At 43.3% G+C, this 12,983-nt stretch overlaps 1 protein-coding gene across 1 annotated transcript in view; it reads left to right on the top strand.

Moving 5' to 3' along the window:
• Nucleotides 1-12,983, top strand: part of PRKDC (protein kinase, DNA-activated, catalytic subunit) — a 384,813-nt gene that overhangs the window by 193,623 nt on the left and 178,207 nt on the right. The window contains exon 44 of the mRNA XM_077270465.1: nucleotides 7,320-7,385. Coding sequence (XP_077126580.1) covers nucleotides 7,320-7,385 — 66 coding nt within the window. The remainder of the gene's footprint in view (nucleotides 1-7,319; nucleotides 7,386-12,983) is intronic.

Here is a 12,983-nt window from a genome sequence, read left to right as displayed (position 1 = left end):
GTCTCACGACCCCTCAGCCCTTGGAGCCGACGCTCTCGTCCTCTCATGGCAGGGTTTCAGACTCCCATACATCTTTCCTCCAATTCCCCTTCTGGCGAAGGTGATCAGGAAGATCAAGGCAGAACGGATTCCAGTAATTCTCATCGCTCCGGACTGGCCACGCAGGACATGGTACGCCGAGATGGTACAATTGGTCTCAGACGTACCTTGGAGGCTGCCGAGCCGCGCAGACCTCCTGTCTCAGGGGCCCATTTACCACCCGAACTCAGAGGCCCTGTGTTTAACGGCGTGGCCGTTGAGTCCTGGGTACTGAGGCAGAAGGGGCTGCCCCAGACGGTTATATCTACCATGCTCCGCGCACGCAAGCCTTCTTCCATGCGCATCTACCACCGCGCCTGGAAGGCATACTTCGCCTGGTGCAGGGATCGGAGACGTTCTCCCCTCCGTTTTTCTATTCCTCACATTTTGGAATTCCTTCAATCAGGCGTAGACTTGGGCCTTGCCCTTAGCTCTCTTAAGGGCCAAATTTCTGCTCTCTCGGTTCTTTTCCAGAGAAGGATTGCAAACAGACTGCAAGTCAAAACCTTCATCCAGGGAGTTTCTCATATGGTTCCGCCTTACAAAATGCCCTTGGAACCATGGGACCTGAATCTGGTCCTCTGTGCTCTTCAAGAGCCCCCCTTTGAGCCCTTGCATGAGGTGTCCTTGCTGTTCTTGTCGTGGAAGGTCGCCTTCCTCGTGGCTGTCACGTCTATTAGACGTGTCTCTGAGCTGGCAGCTCTGTCGTGCCAACCGCCTTTCCTCGTTTTCCACCAGGACAAGGTAGTTCTGCGGACATGTCCGACTTTTCTTCCGAAGGTCGTTTCCTCTTTCCATCTTAATGAAGAAATTGTCCTTCCCTCACTGTGCCCTGCTCCTTCCCACCGCACGGAAAGGGCTCTCCACACTTTGGACTTAGTGAGGGGTCTCAAACGTTACGTCTCCAGAACGGCGTCTCTCCGTAGGTCAGACGCCTTGTTCGTTCTTCCGGAGGGGCCACGGAAGGATCTGCCCGCTTCCAAGGCCTCCATTGCCAAGTGGATTCGTTCCGCCATCCAAGAGTCCTACCGTGTCAAGGGTCACGCCGCACCTCCGGGGATCAAGGCTCATTCTACCCGGTCAGTCGGCGCGTCCTGGGCCATCCGGCACCAGGCATCGGCTGCACAGGTCTGCAAGGCTGCTACATGGTCCAGCTTGCATACATTCACGAAGCACTACCATGTGCACTCTCAGGCTTCGGCAGACGCGTCCGTCGGTAGGCGAATCCTACAAGCGGCAGTGTCTCATCTGTAGCTCGTAGGCACGCACAGCATTTATAACTTCTTGTTACCCTCCCAGGGACTGCTTTGGGACGTCCCATTCGTCCTGTGTCCCCCAATGATACGTAGGAGAAAAGGAGATTTTTGTGTACTCACCGTAAAATCTTTTTCTCCGAGTCAATCATTGGGGGACACAGCACCCTCCCTGTTAGCCTAGTTGGCTCGGTTATTCTCTTCAGTCCGTGTTTTGACTATAACATGTTTACTGTTTTTAACTGGTTTACTCCTACTGCTTTGTTACCGAACTGGCTCTGGATTGTCCAGCCCGTGGGTGTATACTGCAGGGGAGGAGTTAATCTTTTGTGTGTGTTTAACTTAGTGTCCTCCTAGTGGCAGCAGCATAACACCCATTCGTCCTGTGTCCCCCAATGATTGACTCGGAGAAAAAGATTTTACGGTGAGTACACAAAAATCTCCTTATATATATATATATATATATATATATATATATATATATATATATATATATATATATATATATATATATATATATATATAAATATATACTTATACAGGCCCCCAGCCCCTGCTGTAATGTATATAGGGCCCTAGCCCCTCCTGTGATGTATATACCCCAAGTCATTGTCTTGTTGGAAGGTGAATCTTCAGCCAAGTCTGAGGTCAGAGCACTCTGGAAGAGGTTTTCATCCAGGATATTTCTGTACTTGGCCACATTCATGTTTCCTTCAATGACAACTAGTCGTCCTTTCCCTTCAGCTGAAAAACACCCCCATAGCATGATGCTGCCACCACCATGTTTCACTGTTGGGATTGTATTGGGCAGGTGATGAGCAGTGTCTGGTTTTCTCCACACATACCGCTTAGAATTATCACCAAAAAGGTCTATTTTTGCCTCATTAGACCAGAGAATCTTATTTCCCATAGTCTGGAAGTCCTTCATGTGGTTTTTTAGCAAACTCTATGCGGGCTTTCATATGTCTTGCACTGAGGAGAGGCTTCCGTCAGGCCACTGTGCCATAAAGGCCCAACTGGTGGTGGGCTGCAGTGATAGTTGACTTTATGGAACTTTCTCCCACCTCTGGAGCTCAGCCACGGTGAGGTTCTTCTTTACCTCTCTCACCAAGGGTCTCCTCCCACGATTGCATAGTTTGGCTGGCCGGCCAGGTCTAGGAAGACTTCTGGTGGTCCCAAACTTTTTCCATTTATGGACTATGGAGGCCACTGTGCTCTTAGGAACCTTGAGTACTACAGAAATTCTGTTGTAACGTGGCCAGATCTGTGCCTTGCCACAATTCTGTCTCTGAACTCCTTGGCCAGTTCCTTTGACCTTATGATTCTCATTTGGTCTGACATGCACTGTGAACCTGTGAGGTCCTTATATAGACAGGTGTGTGCTTTTCCAAATCAAGTCCTATCAATTTAAGAGTTGGAAGGGACCTCCAGAGTCATCTGTTTAACACGCTGCTCAATGAATGACTCACTAAACGCCTGTGACCGGAGTTCATAGCAGATAATGATTTCTGCTACACATGGCAATATTTCAATCAAATGCAATAACAGGCGATCAAAATGGTTTCAAGATAAATGTCAGCTTAAATCTCAAAATATCAGGCAGGCCCAGGTCACGAAAAATGGAGACACTCTGGGTCTCAGAAAATGGCGCTTTTTTTTATACAAACTTTGGATTTTTTTTTCACCACCTAAAAAAAAATAAAGTATGCATGTTTGGTATCTGATAACACATACTAACCTGTAAAATCATATTGTCAGGTCAATTTTAGCATTTAGCCAACATACACTGTGTTCCAAATTATTATGCAAATTGTATTCAAGTGTGATAAAGATTTAATTGTTTTGTTTTTCAAATAAACTCGTGGATGGTATTGTGTCTCAGGGCTCAATGGATCACTGAAATCAATCTTAAACACATGGGATAATTAGTTTTCCAGGTGATTCTAATTAAAGGAAAACTACTTAAAAATGATGTTCCACATTATTAAGCAGGTCACAGTTTTTAAGTAACATGGGAAAGAAAAAGGATCTCTCTGCTGCTGAAAAGCATCAAATAGTGCAATGCCTTGGTGAAGGGATGACAACATTAGAAATTTCCCGAAAACTTAAGCATGATCATCGTACTGTTAAGAAATTTGTGACTGTATCTGAGCACAGATGTGTTTGTGCTGATAAAGGCATAATGAGGAAGATTTCTGCCAGGCAAGTTCATCGGATTAAGAGAGCAGCTGCTAAAAAGCCATTACAAAGCAGCAAACAGATATTTGAAGCTAGTGTGCCTCTGGAGTCCCTCAAACCTCAAGGTGTAGGCTCCTTCAAAGGCTTGCTGTGTTGCATAAACGTACTATTCGGCCACCCTTAAACAGTGTTCACAAGCAGAAATGGTTGTATTGGGCCCACACATACATGAAGACTAATTTCCAAACATTCTTGTTTACTGATAAGTGTTGAGCAACCCTGGATGGTCCAAATGGATAGAGTAGTGGATGGTTTGTGTATGGCCAACATGTCCCAACAAGGCTGCAACAACAGCAAGTAGGTGGAGGAGTCATGTTTTGGGCCAGAATCATGGAGAAACAGCTGGTAGGGCCCTTTAAGGTTCCTGAAGGTGTGAAAATGACCTCTGCAAAGTATATAGAGTTTCTGTCTGACAACTTTCCTCCATGGTATAAAAAGCAGAAATGTGCCTTCAGGAGAAAAATCATCTTCATGCTGACAATGCACCATCTCATGCTGCAAAGAAAACCTCTGAGTCATTGGCTGCTATGGGCATAAAAGGAGATAAACTCATGGTGTGGCCACCATCTTCTCCTGACCTCAACCCTATAGAGAACCTTTGGAGTATCATCAAGCAAAAGATCTATGAGGGTGGGAGGCAGTTCACATCAAAACAGCAGCTCTGGGAGGCTATTCTGTCTTCATGCGAAGAAATACAAGCAGAAACTCAATGGATGCAGGAATTGTGAAGGTGATATCAAAGAAGGGTTCCTATATTAACATGTAACTTGGCCTATTAGGATGTTTTGGAGTTAAATAGCTTTTTGTTCAGTGAATGTGACCTCCTAATGCTGCAAATTCCATAAGTGAGCATTTTCAGTTCTTTAAAACATATCAAATGTTTAGAAATTCTACTGTGCCTAATAATTTGGAACAGTGCATTTTAAGTTTTTATTCATTTTGGAGATTATACTGTTATCATTGGGAGGTTTATTCAATAAAATTCGATGTTTACTCTAACGGGTGATTACTTTTATTAGACTGACTGTCATTTGCACCGACCATTTAGGAAAATCAGAGAAAAATGTAATTTGCATAATAATTTGGAACATAGTGTAGTAAGACAAAAAAAAAATTCACTTTTTTTTTTTTTTGCAATTTTACTGCACTTGGATTTTCTTTCCTGTTTACCAGTACACAGTATAGTAAAAGCAATGGTGTCATTCAAAAGTACAACATGTCTCGCAAAAAACATGCCCTCACGTGGCAATATTGACAGAAAAATAAAAAAGTTACAGCTCTGGGAAGAAGCGGAGCAAGAAGCAAAAATGGAAAATCACTAGGTCGTGAAATGGTTAACACAACTACTTTTTCAAATATTCAGATTTATTTCCACCAGGGCATAAGATGTACTAATGTTCGGAGGCATAACAGGAATTTTAATGTTCCAAGTAATTAAAACTTGAATGCCGCATTACTCTGGCAGCCACAATGCGCTCGTCACATTGGCAGCAGCTTTGCGCCATGATTTGGGACAGCCTAGCAAGAAAGGATCTGTTCCTACATCAGCATAAAGGATGATTAACAATGCCTGACATATTGGAAACACATAAGAGTATATCCCAGGGCCGGGACCTTGCTGAGAGCTCTCACGCTACTCCACCAATAAATGACACCTACAAAGATGCGCGTCGGGGCTAGAGCATTCTCTCTACCGGGTTCTCCCCTTCCCACATGGGTAAGCACTTGCCTTTTATATGTTATGTTGATAGCAATACCCTTTCCCTTTAGGTCTTGTCCGGCACATGCCGGTCAGTCTCTTTGCTCCTCATAGAGCTGTTGACTTACAACAGCATATACCTTTTCTCTATTGAGGCTTTGCACTTTCATTTTTACTATCTAAAAACATCTACGGAGGTATTTTGGTAGTCTGTGACGCTCGCCTGTTTTTATCCCCCACCATTTTATTCTCGTCATGTGTTTTGTACTGGGGCTAAAAAACCGTATTGACTTTTGTAAGTGAGTTTATGTAATAAAGACAGTTTTATATTATACTAGATGGTGGCCCGATGCTAACGCATCAGGTATTCTAGAATGTGTATGTAGTTTATTTATGAAGTTTTCAGCATAATGCAATTTATACACAGGATTCGGCCGGCCGGCCGCGACCAATTAGCGAAGCGTGGTTCAAATTCTGCGCCAATTTGCGGGCGGACTGCGCCTGTTGCTGATTGTTTGCGGCCGGGCGTGACCAATTAGTGAAGCCAGGGCCGGCTCCAGGTTTTTGAGGGCCCCGGGCGAAAGTCTCAGTGGGTCCCCCTCTTTAACACATACCACGATTCATGATGCACAGATTCAGCAGAGAAATATAGCACAGCCAAGTAGCGTATAACACTGCCCACGTAGTATATAACACTGCCCACGTAGTATTGCCCAGCCACGTAGTATATTGTCCAGCCACGTAGTATATAGCGCAGCCACGTAGTATATAGCACAGGCGCTTAGTATATATTGCCCAGCCACGTAGTATATTGCCCAGCCACGTAGTGTATTGCCCAGCCACGTAGTGTATAGCACAGCCCACGTAGTATATAGCACAGCCCACGTAGTATATAGCACAGACACGTATATTGCCCAGCCACGTAATATATTGCACAGCCACGTAGTATATAGCACAGAGACGTAGTATATAACACAGGCCACGTAGTATAGAGCACAGCGATGTAGTATATTGCCCAGCCACGTAATATATACCACAGCCACGTAGTATATAGCACAGCCCACATAGTATATAGCACAGAGATGTAGTATATAACACAGCCCACAGAGTATATAGCAATGTGGCACCATATCCCTGTTAAAAAAAAGAATTAAAATAAAAAACAGTTATATACTCACCCTCCGTCGGCCCCCCGGATCCAGCCCAGGCATTTACCGATGCTCCTCGCAACGCTCCGGTCCCAAGAGTGCATTGCGGTCTCGCGAGATGATGACGTAGCGGTCTCGCGAGCATAACGCGGTGTAACGCAGCCATTAACCCTGTGTGAGCGCTGACTGGAGGGGAGTATGGAGCGGGCACTGACGGCAGGGGAGTAGGGAGCGGCCATTTTGCCGCCGGACTGTGCCCGTTGCTGATTGGTCGTGGCTGTTTTTCCGCGACCAATCAGCGACTTGAGATTTCCGTGACAGACAGAAAGACGGAAGTGACCCTTAGACAATTATATAGTAGATTTAAACTCTTTTTGCGTCTCACTCCTTACGGAATCGTCATATGTACTTATGAGGGTAATACTCCTTGTTCTTTGTAGGTGTCATCAGCATAAAGGAGCAGTATACAGTATGCTCCTGTTCCAGGCTCTGGCGGGATGACTAGATGATCCTGGCATCACCGAAGAGAGATTTTCTCTGTTTTCTGTGCAAGTTGTGTTATTTTCTTCCTAGGAGACGTCTGCATATAAGCTCAGACAGTGCACTAAGCAGATACTGCAAGCAGTGTTCCTGAAACTGCAAGGTTTTGATACAAAAGTTGTATTAAAAAATTAAATAGCGTAATTACAGGATACAAAAACGATTTACTTCTTGTAAGCAAAATAAAAAATTGTTGAAAACCATTTCACTTGTAGCAATATTTCTAACCTTTATCGTTTGCTGTGTTGTGCGCCATATATTCTGCTTTTAGCAATGTTGTCATTCATTTGTAGATATTTTGTAAATCATGCTTGCTGTTTCCTGTTCATCCAACCACTTATTCTTTTTTCCTTTTACATTTAGAATGTCTTCATACTTGAAAATATAATAGATCTTAAGCGCCAATATTCCTTTCCCATTGAAGTTGAGGTAAGATGATTTGGTAAAAAATCATTGTAAATGGTGAAATCTGGGGTAATTTCCAATCCATAGCGCCAGTCATCTTACTATGCAGATATTCTCTGCAGTGTGTGCATGAGATTTCTTAACGGATTTTTTTTTGTGCCATAACTCATTTTATATCTGCCACATATCACCCCCTCAGGATCACCTTCCAGACTCTATTTACCCTGTGGTTGCCCTTTGATCCGTCCTGTTGTAGTTCCATACGCTGTGCCGTCTCTCTCAGCTGGCTTCCAGCATAGCTCTGCCGAGCCTCCTCCATGGATATAGAGTGTATTCTGCATTTAGAATACGCTCTGCTTCTACCTACATTTTATCAATTACATTTTAATATTTAATGTAATATGTTCTTTCATATTGATAGTTATTAGGGAAACAAAGCATCAATTTGTACTAAAATTTCAAGCAAATAAAACCTATGTTCAGAGCCAGTTTTAGACAAATTGGGACCCTGGGCAAAGGTTAAGTGGGGCCCCAAATGCTATCATATTGCACCACCATACAGAAACCTTTAGGTTGAATTTACATGTGCTGAATTCAAGCCGTTAAACGAGTGCGATCAACAACATTTACGTTGTTTGGTGTTTCCTGGTCGACATTTTTTTTTTTAAATCAGATATTTTTTATTGTGCATAGGAAAAACAATAATATCCACTCAAATAACACGGTACATTTGTGTTTTTGATTTAACAAGAAACAATCCCTCCCCCCCCCCCTCCCCCCCACCCCTCTGAAGACCAACTCCAACCATACAACTCTTGGGAAGAAGAGAATAAACATTACATACATGTTGTACTATTAGCATCATTGTACCACAATCCCTCAATTATTCCCGTCCAGCCATGGCTGCCACAGCTTTTGAAAAAAAACCATCCTATTCCTTTTATTATACAGGTCCTTCTCAAAAAATTAGCATATAGTGTAACATTTCATTATTTACCATAATGTAATGATTACAATTAAACTTTCTTATATTACAGATTCATTATCCACCGACTGAAATTTGTCAGGTCTTTTATTGTTTTAATACTGATGATTTTGGCATACAACTCCTGATAACCCAAAAAACCATATCAAGAAAAGGTTCTCTAAATGACCTATTACCCTAATCTTCTGAATCAACTAATTAACTCTAAACACATGCTAAAGATACCTGAGGCTTTTAAAAACTCCCTGCCTGGTTCATTACTCAAAACCCCCATCATGGGTAAGACTAGCGACCTGACAGATGTCAAGAAGGCCATCATTGACACCCTCAAGCAAGAGGGTAAGACCCAGAAAGAAATTTCTCAACAAATAGGCTGTTCCCAGAGTGCTGTATCAAGGCACCTCAATGGTAAGTCTGTTGGAAGGAAACAATGTGGCAGAAAACGCTGTACAACGAGAAGAGGTGACCGGACCCTGAGGAAGATTGTGGAGAAGGACCGATTCCAGACCTTGGGGAACCTGAGGAAGCAGTGGACTGAGTCTGGTGTGGAAACATCCAGAGCCACCGTGCACAGGCGTGTGCAGGAAATGGGCTACAGGTGCCGCATTCCCCAGGTAAAGCCACTTTTGAACCATAAACAGCGGCAGAAGCGCCTGACCTGGGCTACAGAGAAGCAGCACTGGACTGTTGCTAAGTGGTCCCAAGTACTTTTTTCTGATGAAAGCAAATTTTGCATGTCATTCGGAAATCAAGGTGCCAGAGTCTGGAGGAAGACTGGGGAGAAGGAAATGCCAAAATGCCTGAAGTCCAGTGTCAAGTACCCACAGTCAGTGACGGTGTGGGGTGCCATGTCAGCTGCTGGTGTTGGTCCACTGTGTTTCATCAAGGGCAGGGTCAATGCAGCTAGCTATCAGGAGATTTTGGAGCACTTCATGCTTCCATCGGCTGAAATGCTTTATGGAGATGAAGATTTCATTTTTCAGCACGACCTGGCACCTGCTCACAGTGCCAAAACCACTGGTAAATGGTTTACTGACCATGGTATTACTGTGCTCAATTGGCCTGCCAACTCTCCTGACCTGAACCCCATAGAGAATCTGTGGGATATTGTGAAGAGAAAGTTGAGAGACGCAAGACCCAACACTCTGGATGAGCTTAAGGCCGCTATTGAAGCATCCTGGGCCTCCATAACATCTCAGCAGTGTCACAGGCTGATTGCCTCCATGCCACGCCGCATTGAAGCAGTCATTTCTGCCAAAGGATTCCCGACCAAGTATTGAGTGCATAACTGAACATTATTATTTGATGGTTTTTTTGTTTGTTATTAAAAAACACTTTTATTTGATTGGACGGGTGAAATATGCTAATTTATTGAGACAGGTTTTTTGGGTTATCAGGAGTTGTATGCCAAAATCATCAGTATTAAAACAATAAAAGACCTGACAAATTTCAGTTGGTGGATAATGAATCTATAATATATGAAAGTTTAATTGTAATCATTACATTATGGTAAATAATGAAATGTAACACTATATGCTAATTTTTTGAGAAGGACCTGTATATACTTTTTTTGAGCTGGACAATATGATTCGCTTGCGCAATAAACTCTCATCTGGTAGGAGGTTCCTCCCTAATCCAATACCTTGCAATCACATTTCTCGCAATGAATAATAATCTAGCAATTGCCATTTTAGCAGTTTCATCGGTCAGGATTTCCTCCACATACCCAAGTACACAAACCACTGGATCCCTGGGAATCGAACACCCATAAATCACCCTGATCTGGTTCAGCACCACAACCCAATACGCAAATAATCTGGGACAAAGCCACAGCATGTGCAATATTCCCGCCTGAGACTGGGAACATCTAGGGCATCCAGAATCTGTTCTCAACCCAGCTTTAAATAACATGTCAGGTGTCCTATAGGCCCTATTTATCACATACAGTTGTGACAATCTCCCAGGTTCACTCATCGATAACTTGGGTACGTATTCTAAGATAGACTCCCACCTATCATCGTCTATTTCCCCCAACTCAGCCTCCCACTTCCCTCTGGCCTTAATAGGGTAATCTAGTAGAAAGGTGTGTAGCAAATCACCATATACTTCGGATATTGCCCCCTTTGTTCCATTGTTATTTAGTATAAAGTTCAACATTAGATCCGTCTGAATTATTATAGGCCCTCTCCTTTTTTGTGCCTGAAATGCGTGCTGAACCCGTCTGTATTGATACAACTTTAACCCTGGGAACTGAAATTCCTGCTGCAGCATATCAAAGGATTTAAGACTCCCATTATGAATCAACTGACCTATCAACCCAATGCCTTTTCCCCTCCACTCTCCCATTCCTTCCATATGATTAAATTCTTGAAAAGAGGGGTTATCCCAAATGGGTGAAAATTCTGTGAATCTCGCAACCCCCCCTGATTCGTTTAAGCGCCTGCCAGACCCTATGAATTAGACTTATGGTGTGAAAACAAGTTCCCAATTTCTTAAATAGTCCTGTTTCTAGACCCCAGCACAGGGGCCATAAGCCAATAATATACTGGCCGACATTTTTACACGTGTGAACTCTCGTCTGCTCTACCAGCATTTATAAATGTTTATGCTACACATGGATTTATCAAAAGTCATAAACTGAACAGTAAAAGAGGCCATCAAAGTATTAAAAAAGCAAATAAAACAAATTCTTATGCTCCCTTAACCATTCACCTCTGTGGCCCCACCACTCCTCACCTATCTATCCAGTCCTCAACGTATATTCAGCCTGTCACCCCTCGCACTGAAACATGCAGGCCTCTCACTCTGGGCCCAGACGTCTGGGTTTGAGTAGATTGGCACGGGCCTTGTGCCGGTCTGGTCAGATTGTGATGTCCTGGTGCACTCTCAGCATCGAAAACTACACAGATATTGCAGAACTGCCATTATTCATGCAGTTTCTGCTGTAAACGATGGAGGCCCCAATAGGAGAGGGGCCCTGTGCAGTTGCCAAGTTAGAGCCCCACTTCTACCCCAACACCAGCCCTGACTGATTAATCCATAAATGTTATCCCAGTTTGAAAGCAAATAGCTCTCCTTCTGGGAAGAATCTCCTGCTGCTCTGGACATAAAGATTCCCCTGATGGTAAGCAGGGGATCCATTCTGGTGGATATTGTCCCCTGCAATTTGTCAGGGTTAATCCCACCTTTACATTACTGCGCTAAAGTTTTAGACAGGTATGGAAAAAATGCTGCACAATGAGAAGGCGTTCAAGAAATAAACACTCTAATAGATTATTTTTATCAATAAACAAAATGCAAAGTGAACGAACACGAGAAATCTAAATCAATATTTACCTTCGAAACCTGAATTCCTCTAGGTGCACTTGCACACAGTTTTCTAAGGAACTCTGCCGAGAAGTTGTTCCAAACATCTCTGAGAGCTAATCTCAGATCTTCTGTGGATGTAGGCTCCATTTGTGTCTTCACATAATCCCACACATACTTGATGATATCAGGGATCTGTGGAGCCATGTCATCCCTTCCAGGTCTCCTTGTTCTTGTTTGCACTCACGATAGCTGTTAATGATATTGGATGTATGTTTGGGGTTGGTGTCTTGCTGCAGAATAAATTTGGAGGCATTCAAGTGCCTCCCCCATGGTATTGTATGATTGATAGATATCTGCTTGCATTTCTTTGCATTGAGGACCGTAGACGCAGTGGTCAGACAAAGACAAAATAGTGCAGCAGATAAGACACATCAGGCTTACTTCCCTTCCAAGCCAGAACATGTCCACCAGGGCCATCTACTGAAAACTGGCAGTGACCAGTGGAACTCAGATGCACTCATGTTCTATTCATAGAAGTCCGGCTAGAAGTGGTCTTCATGGAAAAAATTGTTGCCAAAAAGTCATACTTTCGATATGGAGACATAGTAACGTGACTCAACTATACACGAAATCATAGGAACTGAGGGTGCAGAAACATCGCACCAGATGATCTGAAAATGTGAAATATTTGGCTGTAACAGAAGGCAGTTTGTTGGCCAATCGGGCTGGAGAGCGCTCCAATAATGAGTGTCTGCAGACAAGAGTGAGTGCTGGACGTTCCTGACAGTTTTCTGAAACGCAGAGACAAACATAAGTTGGGGATTTGGTCAGGATTAATGGTGTCCACAATGCTGAGAAATACAGGCATATACTTACCCATTTTCCTTTACCATCAGGGAGGCGTCTGATTGGCTCCAAATGTATTCTATAGCAGGACAATGATCCCAATCATGTAGTCAATGTCCTTAAGAACTATCTTCAGCATAATGAAGAAGGAGGAGTCCTGGGAGTGATGGTATGGCCTCAGAGAGACCTGATCTCAGCAACAAGTCTTTCTGGCGATTACATGAAGAGACAGGGGGATTTGCATGGTTTTGTGAGGAAAATTTACATTTTCTAAGTATTACACCAAGGTGGATAAAAAGTTTTAGTTGCTAGTTGATAAACTTTGATTTAGCTATACTTACCCTGTTTACACCTACTTTTAACGTAGACAATATTGACATTGAAGCTGTACTGTATAATATTGACTAAGCAAATTAAATGCCAGAAAAACCATTGGCGAGTGTCATTCTCATTGCATGTCTGTCATCTTTGGTAAGCTGCCA

The sequence above is a fragment of the Ranitomeya variabilis genome, chromosome 6 (assembly GCF_051348905.1).
Source record: "Ranitomeya variabilis isolate aRanVar5 chromosome 6, aRanVar5.hap1, whole genome shotgun sequence".
NCBI classification, from domain to species: domain Eukaryota; kingdom Metazoa; phylum Chordata; class Amphibia; order Anura; family Dendrobatidae; genus Ranitomeya; species Ranitomeya variabilis.
Note: the sequence above shows the minus strand (reverse complement) of the source record. Positions and strands in the feature narration are given on the sequence as shown.